The 26,609-nt window shown below is 34.6% G+C and overlaps 1 protein-coding gene and 1 long non-coding RNA gene across 2 annotated transcripts in view; both read right to left on the reverse strand.

Annotated features, from left to right (window-relative positions):
* Positions 1-3,822: 3,822 nt before the first annotated feature.
* LOC146730085 (uncharacterized) lies at positions 3,823-5,341 on the reverse strand. The gene is made up of 2 exons (XR_014927928.1): positions 4,643-5,341; positions 3,823-4,088 (listed from the first exon to the last, which is right to left on the reverse strand). It is a non-coding gene; the product is annotated as an uncharacterized LOC146730085 (long non-coding RNA).
* A 632-nt stretch (positions 5,342-5,973) lies between these two features.
* LOC102806592 (ectopic P granules protein 5 homolog) overlaps positions 5,974-26,609 on the reverse strand; it is a 74,607-nt gene continuing 53,971 nt past the window's right edge. Inside the window, exons 34-42 of the mRNA XM_085494537.1 lie at positions 25,235-25,417; positions 24,376-24,551; positions 23,532-23,714; positions 22,191-22,348; positions 15,265-15,458; positions 11,789-12,037; positions 9,352-9,571; positions 9,058-9,264; positions 5,974-7,718 (exon numbers count right to left, since the gene is read on the reverse strand). Of these exons, the coding sequence (XP_085350663.1) occupies positions 7,370-7,718; positions 9,058-9,264; positions 9,352-9,571; positions 11,789-12,037; positions 15,265-15,458; positions 22,191-22,348; positions 23,532-23,714; positions 24,376-24,551; positions 25,235-25,417 (1,919 nt within the window). The 3' untranslated portion in view covers positions 5,974-7,369. The remainder of the gene's footprint in view (positions 7,719-9,057; positions 9,265-9,351; positions 9,572-11,788; positions 12,038-15,264; positions 15,459-22,190; positions 22,349-23,531; positions 23,715-24,375; positions 24,552-25,234; positions 25,418-26,609) is intronic.

Here is a 26,609-nt window from a genome sequence, read left to right on the forward strand (position 1 = left end):
TCAGTATCAGTTAGTGAGGTCTGACACCGTTCGGCCGGCGAGGGCGCTACTGACGCCAACATGTCAGGCTAACAAGGGAGCATATAGCGCAGATGTAATTGACCTAATAATGACATATTTTAATATTGAATATATTCAGACAGGCATGAGATATTAGTCTAAATTTTGACTAAGCCACCATTTTAATTTTATGTTTCTTTTGATACTCAATAAATAATGCGAATGTAATTCGAACTTGAGAAGGGATCATGTGAGGAGGTCTGAGGAAAAACTGCTACTAAAGGGCGGTGGTCATAGAGCCGCGTTCTGTTAGATATGGGACTCATGGCGACGTACACAACGCACTGTGCAACGACCACCGACCTTTAAAAACAAACCTAAGTCTCTGAGTTTACCTCGTACACTTATGATGTGCGCTCATTTATTCAGTTTTTCTTCAAACCCGTTGATAATTCAGTATACTAGTATATGAACTTGGCCATGGGACTCACCCAGAATGTCTATTCGTGTAACATGCAGTACGTAATCTGACCCTCCTAATCTTGGTTGAAAGAATTCAACTATCCTGATGTAAATCCGGGATACAAACATTTTTAGGGGTTGACCATTATAAACTCGGGAGGGGTAGAATTGAAAAAAAAAATACACATGAAAATATTGTGGAAAAAAAAACAACACATTCTACAGCGATGAATAACGGGTAACAATCTGCGCGCCTAAATCTTACAAAAAATATCTCACTCAGTTTGAAGCCTTATAGCAAATTTAAGGAGGAACGAAATATTTTGTAGTTTTTCTGCCATCCCCCCATCCAGTTTTTATGATGCCCTACCCCCTAGCACACACACAGGTATAAAACTTACTGATCGCGTGACACACGCAAGCCGACAAATACAGCAACAAGACGTAGAGGTGACAAACGCAAAAACACACGTCACAGAGCGACTCGCGTGCATTCAGGTACTTTTTTTTTTTTTTTTACAAACGCAATAATTAAAGCGGGAGTGTCACCTGCGCACGCGCGGGAATTGAGTCCCAAGTGACGATAACAACACACGCTAAAAACGCAAAGACTCATGGGTAGACTCTTGTTTGTAAACAATGACACGCTATGGCCATCTGACGCATGCGCAGGTGACGACTCCCCCGCTTTTACCTTCCTTCGCCACGCACTGCAAAACGTCTTAGGCTATACACTAAGCAATACATTCTCATATTTCCATTTAATCTGCAGGGAATACTGGGTTGACACATAACCCACGAGAGAGTTGTATACATTGTGAAAACAAGTCTGTAAGGAGAATAATTTGAAATGGGAAAATTTTACAGGGAACAGAATTCTCAGCGCCACAAAGGCATTCTCTTCATCTTTGTAAATCTTGTAATATATTTAAATGAATCCAGTCGGCTAATCAACGAGCGCAGTTGCACGCAAACGACGTCATTTCAAAACGTTTCTATGTTATTCAATCGGCCAATAGAATTAAAAAAATTATAAATATTTATAAACATGGAGCTCAGCTCAACTCTTGTTGCGCTGAGAGTATAAAAATTACAAACCACAACATTCTGAAAAAATCTAGCGGGAACTAAGCGAAAGAAAACATATTTTCACGGTTTTTCTACTTTCCTCCCGGAGTTGGCAAATTTATTCATAATTTAGACGCATTCATTTACACAAATTTCGAAGAGTCGTCACTCATCTTTTTAATGCTAAACGTTTATTTAAAGGGCGGTAGTCGTCGCTCTACGCATGCGCGAGATACATGGGTCTCATATAAACAATGATGGTGACTTTGACTGTTGCGCAGATCACCAAGTACTAACTAAGACGTTACTAAGCTTCAATTTTTATCGAAGGAGTCACTGACAGTAATTAGTGCTTGTCGTGCCCAGGTCACATACTTGTGATCTCCATTAGAAGAGCGCAATTGATTGTGGGAAAATCAATGTTTATCAATACAAACGTCGCACATGCGCAGCGCGACGATCGCCACCCTTTAATTTGACTATTTTAAAAGCAGCTATGTCAACCAACAGATAACTAAATTCTTAGGGAACACACACAATACAAGGCATTCGTGATAGAGGGCCTCCTTTACCACCTCACTGTTACTACTTACAGGAGAACATTATTTTCACAATAAACTCAAACTTCTGCAAAAGCCCCAATCTGTCATGTTTTTTTTTAATTTCCCTAAGCCGTGTAAATTTGGAAAACGCCCTCAACGCCAACTGTAACAAATTATGTTGTTTTCTCTATTGAACAGAAATCCCCACATGATTTTATCGAAATCCAGCTTGACCTTAACAGTTCCAGACTCAAACAAGGTTTATAGGTGCACCTCGCACGACAAATCATTGCCATGGATACAATACTGTAAATGCATTAATTATTCGCTGGGTTAAATTTCGCTGAAAAGTAATATCCGCTAAATTAAATCTACTTGAACTTGTAAAATAACAATGAACCTTCTTGACAAATTTGTGAAATTAAAACACAGTAAAATTAAATGTCAGTAAAAAACAAATTTGTTTACAGTAAAGATAAAATGGAATATTTTATTAAAATGTAGAAAAACTGCATACCTGTATCGCAATATATGTGGCCATCAATCATTTGAAATAATTATTACACTTGAAATTATAAAACTATAGGGAATCTTGCCACCAGTTACATTCAAGATTAACAGCCACAGTTTTCTCACCAATGATTCTTCCATCTAGAGATTATTGAAGAGCGGTAGTCGTCGTGCCACGCATTCACGAGATATATGGGTCTCATATTATAAACAAAGATGGCGACTTTGACTGTTGCGCAGATCAACGAGTACAAACTGAGGCGTTACCAAGTTTCAATCATGTATTTTTTAGGCAATTTGAAGGTATTGAAGGAGTCACCGGTAGTCATTAGTGCAAGTCGTGCCCAGGTTAAATCTCATACTTGTGATTTCAATTAGAAGAAAGCATTGGATTCTGGAAAAATCAATGTTTATCAACACACGCTTTAAACCTGGTCATAACACATTGGCTACACCCGAACAAATAAATGCAAATTTGACCCTGGAAGTGCGATGATTCCCATGAGTTCAAAATTCGGCCTTCAGGAAGAAAACTCATCATCCACTGTTGTTTTTTTTTCTAAGATGGTTCGGCGCTGTATGGTGTATAGGAACAGAGTGGCTACCTAAGGCTCTGATGGATAGGGATCCGGTGGACTTTGGCGACCACCGAAAGAGAGGAAGGCACTACGAGATGGAATAAGACACTCGAGATGGCCATGACATTAGCAGAAGTCATTGGTGACATCAGTTTCTTTTAAGTAGACTGAAACTTGGTCACACATGCCTAGAATAAGGGAAGGTAATAAACATACCCCTCAAGTGTGGCACCTCCCTGTTGACCGAACGTCCAATCGTCAGATCGCAAAACAAAATATTTTGCGTATGAATCCCATGATGCATTGTCTTTGTACCAACTAAAAACATTAGTCAAAACATGCCGGAGAAATTTAGAAATAATTGGAAACAATGTATTCCATGACGACGATGACAGCCACAATGACAACAGATTTTACTTTTTTTATACCTCCGTGCTTATAAGAATCGAATAAAACATCACAGTTATTGAGGGACTGTAAAAACATTTTCGAGGACGATGGCAGCAGCCAAGATGACTACAGATCCTCCCTTTCTGAACCTTCAAGTTTACTACCGGTACAAGAATGAAAAATAATTTTAACGATGAGAACGGCAACATCCAGAACAGATGGCTAACAATATATATCAAAAAAATTTTCCCACACATTCAATGACAGAAAAGTTATTTCCAAAATTCAGTTTAATTCATATGTACAATTAAATAGTCAGATATACAAAATTGGTGACATATTCTTAAGAGCTTGAAAAAAAAATGTACTTTTCAATTTCTTATTGATTGTGACAATGACTTTTGTGACATCACAGCACAGACCGTAACAATTAACAATAAATACACAATGAATACAAGTATTCAGTCAATCCTCCAAATGTAGCGTTTTTTCAACATTACCTTCTTAATCCTGAAAGGCATCACATTTTAACATATACCTTATTAATATTAAAAAGCCATTACCATATTTTGATATATACTGTGGAATACTTTATTTTCGCTGGAATTAATTTTCGCTGAAAAGGCTTTTTGGGCGTTTTGTATGGAATTTATTTTCACTGATTTTTGATGAGTTTAATGTGAAATATAGGAAAAAAAGTATATTCGCTGGATTTTATTTTCACGGAATCATCCCTTCAGCGAAAATAGCAAAAATAAATTCCAAACGAAAATAAAGTATTCTACAGTACCTTGTTAATCTTGATGAAATTATTTTAAAACATACCTGATTAAGCTTTTAAGGTATTACATTTTATTATATGCTATACCTTATTAATCTTGAATGGTATTACATGTTAACCTACACCTTATTGATCATGAAGAAAATTACATTTTAACACATACCTTATAAATCTCAAAAAGTATTATATGTTAATATACACCTTATCAATCTTGAAAGAAATTACATTTTAACATATACCTAATTAATCTTGAAAGGCAAACATTTTAACATGTACCTCATTTTAAAGCTATTTCATGTTAATATATATACCTTATTAATCATCCATTGCAAGGCATTTTTAACATACACAAAATGTGAACACATACTGCACAACCACCACCATGCCCATTTTATATGTAGACATGTTTTGACATATTATAACATGAACCTTATTAATCTTGAAAGGTATTACATTCAACAATGCATCTTACTCCAAAGGTATAATTTCTACATATATCTTCTTAATCCATAAGGCTTAATAAGATTATAATGAAAATAAAGGTATGGTACATAAAAAACAAGGTAGAAAATGGAAAAATATTGGGGGGGGGGGGGGTTTAAACAATTCCCTTAGCTCTTTCAATGAGATCTTGGCAGCAATTTGTATTGAAGATTCATTTTGTAGATGCTAGGACTTTTTTTGTAAAATCATCTTAAACGTCTTTATATTATCACAAAAATGAATACTGTGAAATACTTTATTTTCGCTGGAATTTATTTTCGCTGAAAAGACTTTTTGGGTGTTTTGTATAGAATTTATTTTCACTGATTTTTGATGGGTTTAATGTAAAATATAGGAAAAAAGGTATATTCGCTGGATTTTATTTTCACTGAATCATTCCTTCAGCGAAAATAGCGAAAATTAATTCCAAGCGAAAATAAAGTATTCTACAGTACTGTAAAATACTTTATTTCCACTTGGAATTTATTTTCACTGCAGGGATGATTCTGCGAAAATAAAATCCAGTGATATACTTTTTTTTTTTTTATATTTAACATACAACTCATCAAAAATCGGTGAAAATAAATTCCATACAAAACAGGCAAAACAACTTTTCAACGAAAATTAATTCCAGCGAAAATAAAGTATTTTACAGTAGCATCAAAAATAAAATGTTAGATAGTATAGAGACACAAATGTAACATATAATTTTGTTTGCAGCAAAAATTTCATATTTTTCAATAACTAAAACATTACACCGTCAGAATAATTATTCATGCAGACTTCTGATTCAAAAAAAATTATGAACAAAAAATAAAATAGCGATTGATTATTCATAACTGCTGGGATGAATAATTTCTCAAAATCCTTGTTCAGGCATGAAATTCACAACAAATTATTCAAAAAATGTCACCACAAAGTCACACAGATAGGGTTGAAATTGTTTTTGTTCTTGTTGTTCACGTTGTCTACGTTTGCTTAATTTCATGCACAATATAACATGATACGATACCTCGAGTGAGATTTCAGATTCATTTCATTTTAAATGGTCACATTTTAATTTACAGTAACTGTGCAGCACAACTTTGATTCCTCAATAGAGGTAATTACTCCAGAGAACGGCAAAATCTTTGTTCAGAATTCTTCACAAATATGTCTAAACTGTATTGCACAAAAAGATTTATTTCTCTTGTCACGAATCCACACAAAATTTGTAAAAGTATTTTTAATGTTGATATCTGCTCGGTTTGCTTTGTAAACACTTCTATCATGAGTTATGAAAACCAAAATATAAACACAAACAACAAGCCATGCATGGCACAGTCCCTGTTAGTTATCGAATTTAAGATATATAGTTTTATTTATAGTAATATAACTGGAATATAACCATGTCAGGAATATTTTTTTGATGATTGTTTAACATTTTGAATCCTATCTGAAAAACAAAATGATGTGCATCAAGGTCCTATAATGTTCAGCGAATATACTAAATTTGAACAAAATCCATCTGTAAACAGCCGAGAAATGCTTGATTTTGATGACTTTTTAGCACAAAAATGGCCGCCATTCGGCCATCTTGAATCAGATCGTGAAACAAATTGATGTGCGTATGTATAATATCATGTATGATGTATGTGTGAAGTTTGATTGTGATTGGTCCAGGCATTTCCAACATACAGGTATGAACGCACGCACGGAAGCACAAAGGTCAAAACATAAGTCCCTGTTTGAAGACAGCGTCCGAACGGGGACTAAAAATGTTATCTCCATTTTGAAGTGACAGTGATGGGAAAGTTGAATGCCATAATATTCAAGTTCTGCCAATTTGAGACTCATTGAAGTAGCAGTCACTTATGTAAAGCTTCACAAACAAACAAACAGACAGAGGAACAGACAGAGTAATCACAAAGACTCCCATTATGTCTTGCTGTAAGTTTTTTTTTCAAATTACTGAGGGAACAAAAGAAGAATATAATACCAGCTTTAAACAAATTTTTGTCCAGGTATGTTTAAGAAATGATGCAAGATAAAAGAATAGAGCTGATGTCAGTTAGAAAATTAACGCCCAGTTACAAATTTAGAAGTTTGTTGGCTGATATAAGCTCCGTTGTCAAATCAATCAGTCAATAAATTCCATTGGAATAACATGGCAAGCAATTTTCAAGAAAATAATTTTTTACCAAAAATGACAGAAATATACTCAAAATAGAATTGAAGGTATTGTCACAAAATGAACAAAACTGACCGAGGTCCACCCAAGGTTTTTACATAAAAAATATCAAAGCAGTTGGGCTAGCAAAATAACATTTTTTAATGAAAAATTACAAAAATATTCACTAAAATTCCCAAAATCGAAGGTATTGCCACAAATGAATAAATCTGAGAGAGACTCAGGGTACTTTAGTAGTGAGCTGAAAGTTTTTAAGAAGAAGTAAAAAATGTAAAGTTGTGGACGACAATCAGCAATATGAACAGCTCTGCTTGACAGCAATCTTCAGAATGTTGACCTTGAAATTCAAATGGTGAATGCCACGAAAAAAAAACCATAATAGTAATTACACCTTGATAATTGCCAGATAGTTCTTCTCCGGAAATAAACGAGATGCGAGTGCTGACATCAACTTATTAGCTTCTCGTAGTGAATTCGCTGGATCGGAAATAAACGCACTCGCATAATAACCCGTTTCTCTAAGAGAGCTGTACTGTTTATTGGTCTGCAGGGATTCTAAGTTTGCTAAAGCTTGTTGCGCTTTCACAGTAGGTTGTACATTTGGTGCGTTGGGTAATGGCGCCCTCTGGTGTTTACTAATAGCAGCAGGAGCATGCGACTGCATTCGTAGGAAGACGTCTCCCGGTGTCTGAGCGAGAAGAAATGCAACCATACTTCGACAAAATAGACGAAACCTGGAGGAAAAATTTAATTTACAAAAAATAAGAATTTATGTTCATGTTATGAGCCTTTTTCTTGTGCACACTCAATACTTGTGATGTGATGTGAAACGTTTTAATTTTGCACAAAACAAATTTTTGAAAATTTCCCATGTCAGTAAAAATCACGAAATTTTGACAAAGTAAAAATTTTTTTATTTTTTTTTTTATGTGAAAATGATAAGTGTTATCTTTTTACCATATAAATCATATTCAGTATGTGGACCTTATTAAAAGGGTGGTCATCATCTCACCGCATCTTGTTTGATATGAGCAATGTAACACATGTAATATACTAGCAGCCTGTCGGCTGATATAGCTCCGCTGTTTGTGATGCATGCTCTGAAAGCAATGACGAAGCAAAGAAATTGGACAAGCAGTTTTCAAGGAGAAGTCAAAAATATAATTTTTTACTGATAATGACAAAAATATTCATGAAATTGGAGAAATGAAGATATCATCACGAAATGAACAAATCTGAGAGAGGTTTACCTAAGGTACCAACATACCAAGTATCAAAGCAGTTGGGCTAGCGGTTTTCAAGAAGAAGTCGAAAATAGCATTTTTGATCAAAAATGACAAAAATATTCGCTATAAATAAGACAATTGAACATATCAACATGAAATGAACAAATCTGAGAGAGAACCACCCAAGGTACCTTCCTAGAAAGTTTCACAGCTATACAGTTTGTGGTTTTTTTAGAAGAAGTTGAAAATGTAAAGTTGATGACGACGAAGACGGACAATCAGTAATACTATAAGCTCTGCTCGACTTGGTCGACAGCAGAGCTAATAATGGTTTGTTTACATGCTGTGTGACGACCATCGTCTTCAATCAAAGTTCTCCAAAAAGTCACATTCGTTGGTGAATGATCTCAGTAAGTGGATGTGACCTCCCATATTGAGTACGTAGTACAGTCTCTAGAATAAATTCCTTTCTGGTGTTCAACTCTAGATAGGATTTGAACTTTGAACTCTATATTGATCCAAAACTGCAACCGTCGAATGGTTGGCAAAACAGGAAAAGCTGATTTTATTCAGAAATATTTGTTGTGAGAACATGGCATTACAGTAAAATACTTTTTTTTAGCTGGAATTAATGTTTGCTGAAAAGTCTTTTTGGGTGTTTTGTATGGAATTTATTTTCACTGATTTTTGAGGAGTTGAATGTAAAATATAAAAAAAAAGGTATATTCGCTGGAATTTATTTTCACTGAATCATCCCTTATGTGAAAATAGCAAAAATAAATTCCATGCAGAAATAAAATTTTTTACAGTAATAATTAATTAACATAGTAATTACTAATTAGCATACCTTAGAGAGAGGCTAGATCGTCTTCCTAAGCCGATAGCTCCCAATAAACCAGCTGATGTTTTGTCTTCTCCCAAGACATGCAACGCTGGCGCCAGATTATTAATCGTACGTATCACATACTGATGCGGAGCACCGTAATCTACTTGTCGTAAACACAGTTCAATCGCTTTAGACCACCACAGTAAAAGTTTCGCTTCATTCACGTCACTGGAGGAAATAAATACCGAACGTTAGCATTTTCAACACCAGAGGGCAGTGCATAGTCACTAGAGGGTGTTCTTCAGAATGACTCACCATGGTTTAGCAGCAGTAGTCCAGTCCACAATCTTTGTCAATATATTCAATTCATCATTCAGACTTTGACATAATGGCAATCGTTGCAAGATGTATGCATATAACGTGAGGTAGGTGCCTTGTTTCATGCATTCATCCAAAAATTCATCATGAGTCAACTCCGGTACTTGTAATTTATCAGTCACATGACTCCATCCACCAAACTGACTCAGATCCATACCTTAAATAGAATACAATGAGAAAATTATGAAATAACATAAAGTAAGAATCAGCCTCTTGGCTGAGATAGCTCCGCTGTTAGCAATGCACATTTCAATTGAACAACAGAAGATATCATCATGAAATGAGCAAATCTGAGAGAGGTCCACATGAGGTACCTATAGCGGTATGTATAATATCAAAGCAATCAGACTTGTGGTTTTAATAAGAAGTCGAAAATATCACTTTTTACCAAAAATGACCAAAATATTCATCATTAGAGAATTAGAGATATCATCACAAAATGAACAAATGTAAAAGAGGTCTACCCAAGGTACATATACACCAAGTATCAAAGCATTCAGACTTGTAATTTTCAAGAAGAAGTCAAAAAAGTTCAGACAGATGATAGACAATGACACATATGATAAGCTCCGCTCGACAAAGTCAACAGTAGAGCTAAAAAATGGTTCACACGTGTTGAAGGCTTCTATAACTGTATAATACCTAAAATTCTATAGCATACCTTTTCAAATAACTTTTTCAACAATAAACAAATTATATTCTCTCAATTGGTAATTCAACTCTAAGGCTAAACAATTTTGCGTTTTTTCTTTCATTTTTGCACTATTTTAGCAGGAACCAGAAAACAAAATGAGTGAATGCTGATCAGAAACCATCATCTAATAGAGGGTCTAATAGAGGTGCACAAAATCCATGTTTATAATTATTTTGATGAGAATGGGATTTGTTAATGCATTTTTTTTAATGTAGGTTTTTTAAGGCAAATTGAGGCAGATTGAATACTATATGTTTTGTTTATATTCCCTAAGAAGGGGGAATATAACCAAAAAAGGAAATATTGTCAAAAAAAAGAAGTGATGTCAGAGATGCAAGTGATGTCAATAAAACCAAGTGATGTCTGAAAAGACAGATCTCAGAAAAGGAAGCGATGTCAATAAAAAAGAAGAAATGTCTGAAATGGAAGTGGTGTCAGGGAAGAACAAAAATGTCAGAAAAGGAGGTGATGTCAGAAAAAAAAGTGATATCAAAGATGGGAGGGATGTCAGAATAGGAAGTAATGTCAGAAAAGGAAGTGATGTCAGAAAAGGGAAAGATCTCAGAAATGGAAGTGATGTGAGAAAAGGAAGTGATGTGAGAAAAGGAAGTGATGTCAGAAATGAAAGTGATGTCGGAAAAGGAAGTGATGTCGGAAATGGAAGTGATGTCAGAAAAAAAAGTGATGTCAGAAATGAAAGTGATGTCGGAAAAGAAAGTGATGTCGGAAAAGGAAGTGATGTCGGAAAAGGAAGTGATGTCGGAAAAGGAAGTGATGTCTGAAATGGAAGTGATGTCAGAAATGGAAGTGATGTCAGAAATGGAAGTGATGTCAGAAAAGGAAGTGATGTCGGAAATGGAAGTGATGTCAGAAATGGAAGTGATGTCGGAAATGGAAGTGATGTCAGAAATGGAAGTGATGTTAGAAAAGGAAGTGATGTCAGAAAAGGACGTGATGTCAGAAATGGAAGTGATGTCAGAAATGGAAGTGATGTGAGAAAAGGAAGTGATGTCAGAAATGGAAGTGATGTCAGAAAAGGTAGTGATGTCAGAAAAAGAAGTGATGTCAGAAAAGGACGTGATGTCAGAAAAGGACGTGATGTCAGAAAAGGATGTGATGTCAGAAAAGGACGTGATGTCAGAAAAGGACGTGATGTCAGAAAAGGACGTGATGTCAGAAAAGGACGTGATGTCAGAAATGGAAGGGATGTCAGAAATGAAAGTGATGTCAGAAATGAAGTGATCTCAGAAATGGAAGTGATGTTAGAAAAGAAAGTGAAGTCAGAAAAGGAAGAGATGTTAGAAAAGGAAGTGATCTCAGAAAAGGAAGTGATGTCAGAAAAGGAAGTGATGTCAGAAATGGAAGTGATGTTAGAAAAGGAAGTGAAGTCAGAAAAGGAAGAGATGTTAGAAAAGGAAGTGATGTCAGAAAAGGAAGTGTTGTCAGAAAAGAAAGTGATGTCAGAAAAGAAAGTGATGTCAAAAAAGGAAGTGATGTTAGAAAAGGAAGTGATGTCAGAAAAGGAAGTGATGTTAGAAAAGGAAGTGATGTCAGAAAAGGAAGTGATGTCAAAAATGGAAGTGATGTCAGAAATGGAAGTGATGTTGGAAAAGGAAGTGAAGTCAGAAAAAAGGAAGTGATGTCAGGAATGAAAGTGATGTCACATAAAAATACCCATACCTGAGTTGAAATAGGAATCCATACACGTCTCCACTATAAGAACCATATGCGTTAATGAAGCCAATGTTCTACATGCTGCTGTTATTAACGGTAAGATTAAGACACTACAAGGACTGCGTTCTATCCACCTCACTAGCGACTTTTCCACCACTTCTATCCCTCTACCCGCTGATGCACAGTTATTCAGCAGATTGAGAACTTCAGTCAGCAAATCAATCAGTTCTGACGTCATTGCTTGCGTATCAACGGCTGGAAGTGAAAACAATAATTAATAATTTGATTATTCATAGTGTGCTTGCTGTAGAATACTTTATTTTAGCTGGAATTAATTTTCGCTGAAAAGACTTTTTGGGTGTTTTGTGTGGAATTTATTTTCACTGATTTTCACTGAGGCCAGACTTTTTTTATTCCTTGTTTTGCGAGTTTTTATAAGGCAATTTTTTCGAGGGGGGTGAACAAATAAATAAAAAAATAATTCTTTTTTCCCATTAGATTTGTGTGATTCTCAAAAAATTGTAAGTGAGATCATTGATCAGAGAGAAGAAATGAAATAAAATTTTATTTCATGTATAACCTTGTTTCTCATCTGCGTGAGACTTCAGTACTTTGATCATGATATTCCCACGAAAATGCAACTTGGATTTGTTATGCGGCGGGCGGTAAACAAATGAAGATAAAAATAATATTTTTTAGCATTTTTTGCGCTTACAAGTCGGCGGGCGGGAGAAATTATGCTGAAATAAAATTAAATTTTTCAGCGAAAATTTCGAAAATGAATTCCAAGCGAAAATAAAGTATTCTACAGTATTACAATACATAATGATAAAAAGTGCATAAAATTGTTCATTCACAAAAAAGACGAAAACGTACAATTCAAAGTTTGAACACTTTTAACATTTTTATCGCCAGACTTTCTCGCCCACATTTTGATGCACTTTTTTCTTATACTCTTCAATATTTCTGGGAATGAACCTTAATTTTGGAGCCAACAGACAAAATTTGAGTCAATTTTCAGATTTGACTCCAAAAATCTGGCTATTTTTGTCCCAATCCTCTGAAGGTAAAATGCAGAGGGAACTGGTGGTGAAAAAGTTAATATCAGTACACTGAATTCAGTTCAAATGACATTAATCTTGGTGCAGCAATAGCAAAATCTGTCGCTAGATGTCGCAAACTGTACTGTGGTACCGCAAGAAGTGAGGCAGAGGACGACTTGAAAGCAGAGAATGATTGCACATACAAAGTTACCATTTCACGAATGTATTTCAGTGCTTTTTTTCCAATTGATCAAAGTTAAATATCTCTCATTTAATCTTGCTATGTTCCTGTTATCCACAATACAGACAGTTGAGGGATTTTCTTTTCTTATTACTGTCACCACCATATTGTTTCGAACACCAATACAGCAACATTGCAAGCTGACTTCCTGATTGGTTAGCTACTGAGTATGTAAGCCTGGAGATTGTTATGTGATTATATATATGGTTATACTATTCATTCATCCATCCATATATGGTAACTGTTCATCCATATATGGTCATACTATTCATTCGTTCATCCATCCATATATGGTCACTGTTCATCCATATATGGTCATACTAATTATTCATCCATATATATTCACAATATTTATTCATTCATCCATATATGGTCACACTATTCATTCATCCATCCATAATATGGTCACTGTTCATCCATATATGGTCATACTATTTATTCATTCATATATGGTCACTGTTCATCCATATATGGTCATACTATTCATTCATTCATCCATCCATATATGGTCATACTATTCATTCATTCATCCATCCATATATGGTCACTGTTCATCCATATATGGTCATACTATTCATTCATTCATTCATCCATCCATATATGGTCACTGTTCATCCATATATGGTCACTGTTCATCCATATATGGTCATACTATTCATTCATTCATCCATCCATCCATATATGGTCACTGTTCATCCATATATGGTCATACTATTCATTCATTCATCCATATATGGTCATACTATTCATTCATTCATTCATCCATCCATATATGGTCATACTATTCATTCATTCATCCATCCATATATGGTCATACTATTCATTCATTCATCCATCCATATATGGTCACTGTTCATCCATATATGGTCATACTATTCATTCATTCATTCATCCATCCATATATGGTCACTGTTCATCCATATATGGTCACTGTTCATCCATATATGGTCATACTATTCATTCATTCATCCATCCATCCATATATGGTCACTGTTCATCCATATATGGTCATACTATTCATTCATTCATCCATATATGGTCATACTATTCATTCATTCATTCATCCATCCATATATGGTCATACTATTCATTCATTCATCCATCCATATATGGTCACTGTTCATCCATATATGGTCATACTATTCATTCATTCATCCATCCATATATGGTCATACTAATTATTCATCCATATATATTCACAATATTTATTCATTCATTCATCCATATATGGTCACACTATTCATTCATCCATCCATATATGGTCACTGTTCATCCATATATGGTCATACTATTTATTCATTCATTCATATATGGTCACTGTTCATCCATATATGGTCATACTATTCATTCATTCATCCATCCATATATGGTCATACTATTCATTCATTCATCCATCCATATATGGTCACTGTTCATCCATATATGGTCATACTATTCATTCATTCATCCATCCATATATGGTCACTGTTCATCCATATATGGTCATACTATTCATTCATTCATCCATATATGGTCATACTAATTATTCATCCATATATATTCACAATATTTATTCATTCATCCATATATAGTCACACTATTCATTCATTCATCCATATATGGTCACACTATTCATTCATTCATCCATCCATATATGGTCACTGTTCATCCATATATGGTCATACTATTTATTCATCCATATATGGTCACGATATTTATTCATTCATCCATCCATATATGGTCAAACTATTCATTCATTCATCCATATATGGTCACACTTCATTCATTCATCCATATATGGTTACTGTTCATCCATATATGGTCACTGTTCATCCATATATGGTCACACTATTCATTCATTCATCCATATATGGTCACACTATTCATTCATTTATCCATATATGGTCACACTATTCATTCATTTATCCATATATAGTTACTGTTCATCCATATATGGTCACACTATTCATTCATTCATTCATATGGTCACACTATTCATTCATTCATCCATATATGGTCACACTATTCATTCATCCATCCATATATGGTCACACTAGTCATTCATTCATCCATATATGGTCACATTATTCATTCATTCATCCATATATGGTCACACTATTCATCCATATATGGTTACTGTTCATCCACATATGGCCACTGTTCATCCATTTATGGTCACACTATTCATTCATTCATCCATATATGGTCATTTCACTTACCAACTGAAGCCACAGATTCAATATCCTGCATCATGTCATCAATTGCTGTCGTAAAACTTTCAACTTTAATTTCTTTTTGATGAGAACATTTACAAATCATCTGAACCACACATCGTATGTAGGAACATCGTTTAACCGGAGTGTCTGGATTCACAGGAACATTCTGAGCAAAGCCAGCAGCTGCTCTTAGTAAACTACAATGAACAAATCAATACAGCATAAATAGAAGTCCATAAAAGGGCATATATATCCTTTTAATGACCATAAAAGGGCATTCATATCTTTGATTTGACCATAAAAGGGCATTCATATCCTTGATATGACCATAAAAGGGCATTCATATATTTGATATGACCATAAAAGGGCATTCATATCTTTGATATGACCATAAAAGGCATTCATATCTTTGATATGACCATAAAAGGCCATTCATATCTTTGATATGACCATAAAAGGGCATTCGTATCTTTGATTTGACCATAAAAGGGCATTCATATCTTTGATATGACCATAAAAGGGCATTCATATCTTTGATTTGACCATAAAAGGGCATTCATATCTTTGATATGACCATAAAAGGGCATTCATATATTTGATATGACCATAAAAGGGCATTCGTATCTTTGATATGACCATAAAAGGGCATTCGTATCTTTGATATGACCATAAAAGGGCATTCATATCTTTGATATGACCATAAAAGGGCATTCATATCTTTGATATGACCATAAAAGGGCATTCATATCTTTGATATGACCATAAATGGGCATTCATATCTTTGATATGACCATAAATGGGCATTCATATCTTTAATATGACCATAAAAGGGCATTCATATCTTTGATTTGACCATAAAAGGCATTCATATCTTTGATATGACCATAAAAGGGCATTCATATCTTTCATACGACCATAAAAGTGCATTCATATCTTTGATATGACCATAAAAGGGCATTCATATCTTTGATATGACCATAAAAAGGCATTCATATCTTTGATATGACCATAAAAGGGCATTCATATCTTTGATATGACCTTAAAAGGATATATCCAGTACATATATTTCATATGACCATAAAAAGACATACATATTCTTCATATGACCATAAAAGGACATACATATTCTTCATATGACCATAAAAGGACATACATATTCTTCATATGACCATAAAAGGTTATACATAACAGTCTATGAAAGCGATGACTATTCCTTTGCATACACAATTCGATTTGCAAATTTGAATATAGTTGACCATTTAAATACTCCATTTGATATGAATAAATAATTTGCCAACTCAATTAGTATGTAGATTAGATCATAATTTGCATACAAATATGTAAATTGTTTTCTAATTTGCATATACTTTTATAATCATATTTCGATTATACCAAATTTGATTGCAATTAAATTCAGATTTGCTTACCAAATTAGAATATGATTAAATCTTGATTTGCATACCAAATTTTATTACGGTTACATCCTAATTTGCATATCTAATTAGATTCTGATTTCCATACCAAATTTGAATATGAATATATTTGGATTCTACATACTTAACTGGTGTAGTATCAAATGTGAGAATCTGTAGAACACATCATTTTAGCAAGAATTTATTTATTTTTGCAAAACAAATTTACAATTTTCAAAATATTTTTCACTGGCTCTCTGAGGAAATGATTTCTACAGTACTGTGGAATACTTTATTTTCGCTGGAATTAATTTTCGCTGAAAAGGTATTTGGGGCGTTTTGCTTGGAATTTATTTTCACTGATTTTTGTTGAGATTAATGTAAAATATAGGAAAAAATGTATATTCGCTGGATTTTATTTTCACGGAATCTTCCCTTCAGCGAAAATAGTGAAAATAAATTCCAAGCGAAAATAAAGTATTCTACAGTATTATTAGGATGTATACAATATTGTGGTCATTGGATGCCTTCTTTAAGCAAGGTTCACACCCATTCAAACCAACATTGAACCCCACAGTACAGACAAGCCAGACTCAGACATGCCCTGCAACAAGATGCAACTCATTTATTATGATTTACCGCTGCATCATGACATAATAGTTACACGCAGAGATTTGTTTAAACAAGGGAACAGGGGCGCAACACCCTCATGGTCATGAGCCCCCTTACCCTGGGGAGCAGATCCTCTGGCAACCATAAAATTCTGATTGACCAGAGATCACATGTGGCCACAGTCTTCAACTGTGACCTGTCTGATAGTAATTTTGGCCCCAAGGTATCCATAGAATGCTCCATTTTAACTTAGAATTATCAAAATCTCCACACCCTGGTAGGAAGAACCATATCTCCCCTAATTGTAGTGCTCCCTCTTACTGTTTTTTTCTACAAAAAAAACCCAGACATGTATCCAATGACTTATTATTTCACTGAGTACAGCATAACTTGCTATAAACAAGGATGAACAAGATGGTGAATTTGATGAAGTACTCAGACCAAATAAATAAATAAACTATTTAACAAAATATATTCATTTTCTGCAATAATAATTGATCTGCGTTAAGACCTACAAGCAATGTCACTATCTACACATGTAGTATGAAATCAGCAAGTTAAATAATAAATCAGAAATATGCAGTATGATCGTTCAGAGAGGAAATTAGTTATGATGCATGCAAATTTTATGTTGTAGTGAGAAAGGTGGAAAACCTTACCAGAGAAGTGAAGAATCCCCGAAAAATAACCATCAATACAGAATATAGTGAACACCCTTGTGATCCAAAATGTTGTGATTATTTCCTACATTAGAAATTCCCAAATTGTTAATTTTTTTTGGTATTCGACAAAATCTTGAAAATGTCACTTTGACTCGCTGTCAAGTTCTAACTTCCTGACTTACAAACTTTGTATCAAGAAATTAAACAATATATAATGTATAATGTGCAACAACACCTTGTATCGAAACCCTCCTGCCACAGTCACCTGGTGTACAAGTGAAATTAATGTGATTAATTTACCATTATAATTTACTATATGATCGATCAACTGTAAGACTGTCGCTGATTTGCTTCTTATGTTGAATGATAATTTTAGTTACAAAAACCCCAAGAAAGTTTTTTATGTAATGAGGTGTAAAGAGATTTTTTCACACAAAAATGTTGAATTCAGCCAAATTTTGCTTAAAGTTATCCAACTAATAGTCTGGCTGGTAAAGTTTGATATTTTTTCTAATTTGTAGGAATCTGAAAAAAAACATTTCTCAACTTTTCTCTTATTTTGTTTCAAATCATACTCGAGATGGCTGCTCTCATATTTAGTATCACTTGGACGCCAGTTGGCTTTGTCTCTCGCGCTATGATCTGATACCCTATCACCGTGCCCCGACACCCCAATGCTGTGCTCGGCACACCAACGCTGTGCCCTGACACCCCACCGCAGTGCCTCAGACACTCCACCGCCGTGCCTGACACCTGAACACCATGCCCCAAAACCCCATGCTATCTACTTTTAAAACATAAATCTCACCTACGACCATATTTATTGAGGATTAAACTTCACACATTAACAGTACATGGGAAGATAAAATAAAAAGAATTATAGCGTTTAGGAAACAGTAAAACAAGAACATTACAGAGTATGTGATGACAAACCATCATTTGACATAAATGAGAATTATAGCGTTTAGGAAACAGTAAAACAAAGTATGTGATGACAAACCATCATTGGATATCAATGAGAATTATAGCGTTTAGGAAACAGTAAAACAAAGTATGTGATGACAAACCATCATTGGATATCAATGAGAATTATAGCGTTTAGGAAACAGTAAAACAAAGTATGTGATGACAAACCATCATTGGATATCAATGAGAATTATAGCGTTTAGGAAACAGTAAAACAAAGTATGTGATGACAAACCATCATTGGATATCAATGAGAATTATAGGGATGAGACAGAACATAGGATAAATGGTAACATTTTCAAACATTTTTAAATACAGAGTCAGACACTAATTAACATTTTACTAATTTGACAAATAAAACAATAAAATTACAGATATTGCTAGATGGATGAAGAGAAGCAACTACGGTGCATAGCAGTGTACTGTTAACATCAAGTGCATTTAACATGAAGTGAAGACATTGGCAATAAGGCTATTCAAACCAAATGCAATTTTGAAGTTGTATTTCTTTATTCAATATCAAAACAACAGTGCAATGAGCAGTGTGCCCTCTTGTGGGAATATTGAGTCAAAATTGAATCCCCAAAATCAAGTTGAGTCAGCTTGTTGACTGTTTGGGAGGTCAGTCTTCAAAAAAAAAAAAAAATACGAGTGACTTGAGGAACAAACAAAAATGTTGTGACCCCTAATTTTCTTAGTTTTTACACTTATTTTGTTTATTTCATTTTACCAAATTACAAATTCCATAACTATTGTAAGATGTTTTTCAAGATGATTGTATCCATATATGATTTTCTCTTGCATCAGTGAATAATCACAACTAGTTGCATCACAGCAAATTGTGGCGCATCATATCAGCTTAGAGGGCACACTGGGGATGAGTTGTACAACATTAAATGAGCTACTGGGAAAAGTAGGAGACTGCATTACATCAGGTATGCATGAAACTACTAGCTCTGTAGATAGAATAAATGTTGCATCACAGCAAATCACTACACATCAGTGGCGCATCATATCAGCTAAGAGGGCACACTGGGGATGAGTTGTACAACATTAAATGAGCTACTGGGAAAAGTAGGAGACTGCATTACATCAGGTATGCATGAAACTACCAGCTCTGTAGATAGAATAAATGTTGCATCACAGCAAATCACTGCACATCAGTGGCGCATCATATCAGCTTGGAAGGCACACTGGGAATGAATTGTACAACATTGAAGTAGCACATTGCATGATAGAATACATGTTGCATCACATAAAATCCATGCGCATCAGTATACTTGGCTGAAATGTGCACGATTAGTAAGAATTAATACAAGACAGAAATTCAACTGGATAAAGATTCCATTATTAGGTATTTTTGTAAGGATTTGAATATTTTAATGATAAGTTGCTGGTGGGAATTTGGTAGAAAAATTGATTGCCAGGCCTGTTGTTTACAATATACAAGTCTGTGATAAAAAACAGAAAAATGTAAGTGCTAGGCTAACAGTTGGAGAAAATTTGATTAGTAAACCATTTGGAGAATTTGCATGCACAATTTGTAGGATGTTGGTGGAATTCAAATAGCAGGTTAATGCAAATATGATAGGTAGCTCACTAGTGAAAATCGAAATGGAAGGTCATTGATTAGTAAATCACTGACGGAAGTTTGATTAGTAAGTCATTGATGGAAGTTTGATTAGTAGGACATTGATGGAAGTTTGATTAGTGGGTCATTGATGGAAGTTCGACCAGGTCATTGACGGACATTTGATTAATAGGTCATTAGTGAAAATTTGATTAGTAGGTCACTGATGGAAATTTGATTAGTAGTTCATTGACGTAAGTTTGATTAGTAGGACATTGATGGGAGTTTGATTAGTAGGTCATTGATGGAAGTTTGATTAGTAGGTCATTGATGGAAGTTTGATTAGTAGGTCATTGACAGAAGTTTGATTAGTAGGTCATTGACAGAAATTAGATTAGTAGGTCATTGGCAGAAATTTGATTAGTGGGTCATTGATGGAGGTTCGACCAGGTCATTGACAGACATTTGATTAATAGGTCATTGATGAAAATTTGATTAGTAAGACATTGATGGAAGTTTGATTAGTAGGTCATTGATGGAAGTTTGATTAGTAAGACATTGATGGAAGTTTGATTAGTAGGTCATTGATGGAAGTTTGATTAGTAGGTCATTGATGGAAGTTTGATTAGTAGGTCATTGATGGAAGTTTGATTAGTAGGTCATTGATGGAAGTTTGATTTAGTAGGCCATTGACGGAAGTTTGATTAGTGGGTCATTGGCAGAAATTAGATTAGTAGGTCATTGACTGAAATTTGATTAGTGGGTCATTGATGGAAGTTCGACCAGGTCATTGACGGACATTTGATTAATAGATCATTGATGAAAATTTGATTAGTAGTTCACTGATGGAAATTTGATTAGTAGGTCATTGACGGAAGTTTGATAAGTAGGTCATTGATGGAAGTTTGATTAGTAGGCCATTGATGGAAGTTTGATTAGTAGGTCACTGATGGAAAATTTGATTAGTAGGTCATTGACAGTAGTTTGATTAGTAGGTCATTGGCGGAAGTTTGATTAGTAGGTCATTGATGGAAGTTTGACTAGCAGGTCATTGGCGAACATTTGATTAGTCGGTCATTGGCGGAAATTTGATTACCGGTAGTATGTCATTGACGGAAATTTGATTAGTAGGTCATTGGCGAAAGTTTGATTAGTAGATCATTGATGAAAATTGATTAGTAAGTCATTGAAGGAAGTTTGACCAGTAGGTCATTGACGGAAATTTGATTAGAAGGTCATTGGTGAAAGTTTGATTAGTAGATCATTGATGAAAATTGATTAGTAAGTCATTGAAGGAAATTTGATTAGAAGGTCAGTGACGGAAATTTGATTAGTAGGTCATTGACAAAAATTTAATTTGTTGGCCTTTAGTGAAAATGTGATCAGTTGATACTGTAAATGCATTAATTAATCGCTGATTTTTAATTTCACTATTTTAGTCGATAACTAAAATTAAATTAAATTCACTTATAAACATGTAGAATAACAATTTTACTGTTTCCCATGCAGACAAGTTTGTGAAATTAAATCCCAGTGAAATTGCTCGAAAATTAAAATAGTGTCAGTGAAAATAAACTAGTATACATAATTGTAAAAAATTAAATCATATGGTTGAAATATGATCGTCATAATTTGTAAGTTTGATTAGCTGCTAGCATTCTATTGATATTTGATTGGTCATCGTAAGTTTTCCATATATTATCTTACCTCAGACCTTTATCTTCCATACATCGTCTTTGTGATAGTATCGTATCTGGATCCGTATTACTGAGTAACCACTGTACGACGTTCTCATATGACGAACTGTCTATGTACGCCCATTGGAAGGATTCTGATTTCTTGATTAATGCCTGCATAGCCGTGTTCTGTAGAAATACCATACATGATTTACGAAAAACTTGGAAATAATGTAAAATGTTTTTATTTTGTGATTTTTGTGAATTTATTCAGTCTGCACATTTTGTAGCAGTGACTATACTACAGTTCTTCCATCCTCATCAGAGGAGTCCATTTATTCACAGAGACTGTGTATTTGATATCGTTTAGATTTTTTGGGTACGCCTGGAAAACATGCATTCGATCAAAGGTGACATAATTATGACAAAAGACATATGGATGATTTGTGATATCTTGCTGAGAAAAAAATATCTCTGTTTCTCGTTTTCGCGCGCATCATTTTGAACTATGCGCCTCGGGCATTTTTTCCTTCGAAAGCATTCCAAAATGCGCTTGTACTCACACTTGTCTAAAATTTCCCCTGTTTTAGCTCAGTATTCAAAAAAAAAAAAAAAATCACCTCGTCGCCTCATTTTAAAATTTCTATGAAACGAGAAACAGAGAATTTTTTTTCCTGGGCTTAATTAATATGTTTGTAACACTGCAGGCTCTTACAAAGTTCATGGATGACACATACCGTCAACGACTCAAGTTTAACAACTAAAGTTTGATGGGATTTTCAGTGTCTAATGTAAACGAAGGAAAGCGTTTGTGTGTAACATTAATAATCGGGAACACGTTCATCGTTGGTGGTGCAATTTACTCTAAATAAAAGAAATTTTGAATAAGTTTTGCATGACTGTACTGTTTCAATGTGATATTGTATGAATAGACCATTTTCCGTTCACTGCAAGAATCACGCGTTATGCGTGAAATCGAACGTAAAAACAGGACAAACAAAGGTCATAGCATCATGGTGGTGTCAAACATCGTGTGGGATTCAACAAACGCGAAAATATATTGGGGGCATTTCCATGCTTAATAATGTGCTGTACACATTTGATGATAGACAATTTCGATTAAGTGAGGGTATTCAAAAGCAATATTCCTCTGTCGAAGATCGGCCGGTCGATGTGAGCTACGAAATAAAGAAATTCAAGTTCAAAATCTAATCGTTCATTTTTTGTGGCAGACGTTTGATGCACGTCTTTCATGCAACTCGCGAGATCTCGCAGTTGAACGGAAAATCACCTATTCCAAATATATCGCTCGTAGGTCTGGATACATCACCAACTACATTACCCATAACTAGATAGCACATTATATACTTACAGTCGTAATGATCGTCTTTTCTCTTGAAAACATGATGAGTAAAAGCAACAAACAGACGTGTAATTTGGTCGCTATATCAGGCGATACGTTCCTCATGTAATGCTGAGTGATTTCAACCCAATTCATCTGAGAAAACATACTACCCAGGAAGATAAAACAACTTGTAGGACTTCCATCTTGAAGCTATAAGAAAATATATAGTTTGACTGATAAATATTTTATCGTGAATTTTTATCGTTTTTATTATTTATTATTTTAATTTTTTAGAATTTTTATTGTAAGTGGGTGGACTATCAGCAGTCACAGCATTTATTCAAATCAACCATAGACATGCACATTTCTTATTCTTCAATATCCAATCATAATTGTGTATGATTTGTGTATTAGCCAATCACATTAAAAGGTTACTAGAGACTGGCCAATCACATTAAAAGGTTACTAGAGACTGGCCAATCACAAAGGCAAGATGAATGAAATGAATCTGACTCTGTAATGAATGACATGAAACTGACTAATTAGAGGCTAGTGACAATAACTGAAGAAATAGAGTAGAAAATGCCTAGTGAAAAAAAACAAGTAAAGGACAGCTTTAGAACCTACCAATCATAAGGCCAGGTGTTCAGAAACTGACCAATCACAGAGATCAGAGATTTATAATTGACCAATCACATAGATCAGAGACATAAAACCAACCAATCAATAAGCACACCTTTTGAAACTGATTGCATCACAGGTATAGGTAATTTGAAACTAACCAATCAGAAAGATAGGTGATCTAAAACTGACCATTCACAGACAAGTTGGTATTCAAACTAACCAATCACCAAGTTCATATGCTAATTACCTTCAACATGAGTTCCACAGCATCCAGTCTTGGATAGAAACTATTCCAGGGTAAAGCCACAAACCTGGCATGGCATACACGTAGTACGTGTTCTACTATACCCTTGTGAGATAACACATTGACATAGTAAGGCCAGAACAGACTTAGTGCATCATGGCTATAGTGCGGAAGAACATCTGTAAATCAAAAACAGATAAATAAACAAACAAATAAATAAATAATTACTTTTGAACTGTACTTGATGGCACTGAGTCGACTAAAAAATATAATTTTTGATATTGACCTTAGTAGAGGTCAATATTGTGTGATAATTACCTTGGAACTGTAATTTAAGAAAATGAATCAACTCAAAAAAAAATTCACGATATTGACCTTAGTAGAGGCCAATATTGTGTGATAATTACCTTGGAACAGTAATTTAAGACACTGAATCAACTCAAAAAAAATAATTCTTGATATTGACCTTAGTAGAGGTCAATATTGTGTGATAATTACCTTGGAACTGTACTTGAAGACATTGAATTGACTCAAAAAATAATTTTTGATATTGACCTTAGTAGAGGTCAATATAGTGTGATAATTACCTTGGAACGGTAATTTAAGAAAATGAATCAACTCAAAAAAAATAATTTTTGATATTGACCTTAGTAGAGGCCAATATTGTGTGATAATTACCTTCGAACTGTAATTTAAGAAAATGAATCAACTCAAAAAAAAATTCTGGATTTTGGTTGACCTTAGTAGAAGCCAATATTGTGTGATAATTACCTTGGAACTGTACTTGAAGACACTGTATCAACTCAAAAAAAATTATTCTTGATATTGACCTTAGTACAGGTCAATATAGTGTCATAATTACCTTGGAACTGTACTTGAAGACACTGTATCGACTCAGTAAACAGCGCCACCATATCAATTGCTGATGAGCTGTCACTCTCAATCCAAGGGGCCACTAACTGACGACCAGTTGCTGCCAGTGTTTCCATGGTAACAATCCAAGGTGTAAACAGATCGCTTATCAGTTTCCATAACTGTTCAACAACTGAAACCAGAATAAATACGTCAGTGGGTTTCACATTGCTGTAAGATTGGCAGTTTTCAAAATGAAATCCCAAAATTTAACAAAACTCATCACTAGACCACTAGAGGGTGACACAAAGCATAATTCGCCATTATCTGATGATCCTCCAGACAAGTGGGCAGTCTATAGGTCTCACATCACTGAAGATCTGCATTTTCACATTCCTATTTTTTCGCTACATGAAATCCCACAATTCAGCATAAATCATCACTAGAGGGCAATGTATTCATAAGCAACACATTGGCTACCGTTAAAATCCTATTATAAACCACATACCTAATAGTAACCGCACCCCCGATTTCGGCTTCAGTGTTAAAGAGTTTTCAACAAAAATTGAAAACATGAAAAGTACCTATTACTAACCGCACCCCCAATTCAACAAGACCGTGACTGACTTTGTTTCAACCAGCTGTTCCAAAACGGCATTGTTCCTAATCCTATTCTTTGTTTCGACAACATGCCTAAAAATATTCATACCTATTTATTGTTCAGTCGTGTTAGGATGTCAAACACGCAGTGAAACTGCTTTTGTCTTGTGACAACTTTTGTCAATACTCCTTATGAATATGTCCACGTGTCGCAAGTTTTCGACAATGAGCTGTTATCATCGAAAAACTGTTAAATGCTTTTTTCAATGCTCAGTTTATCTTTCAAAAACAACTAATTTCTTAATTTAAAAAAAAGTCATGTCGTTTTTCCATGGAAATCAAAGCCAAAAAATCGCACGACATTATCGGTAAATCTCTTCCGGGTTTCGTTCACCATGAAGTCGGTGACCTTTCATTAACATATTTAAATGAACCAAGGTAATTTGATCATGTGGGCACCATCCAGCATTTTGATTGGTTAATTAGCGACTTGACCTATTTGGTCAAGTAACGTCTCGTGTGCATTCAAACTACATGGCGGATGTCTTATTGCATCGATCGTTTACATGTGACCGAAATAATTCGCTTACGGTGAAACTAAGTTGAATTTTACTTGCATTTGATAACAATTCAACGAATTTATTTTTCGTGCGTTATTATAATCACTACTGAGTAATAATCAACAATTTCAACACTTCGAAAACAAGTAAGTTATTCACTTGTGAGCCGAAGCATGGCCGGATTGTGTTACCGTACCTACGGTACCGTACTTTTTTAGTGCTTGT

The sequence above is a fragment of the Saccoglossus kowalevskii genome, chromosome 20 (genome assembly GCF_978046115.1).
Source record: "Saccoglossus kowalevskii chromosome 20, keSacKowa6.1, whole genome shotgun sequence".
In the NCBI taxonomy this organism is placed as follows: domain Eukaryota; kingdom Metazoa; phylum Hemichordata; class Enteropneusta; family Harrimaniidae; genus Saccoglossus; species Saccoglossus kowalevskii.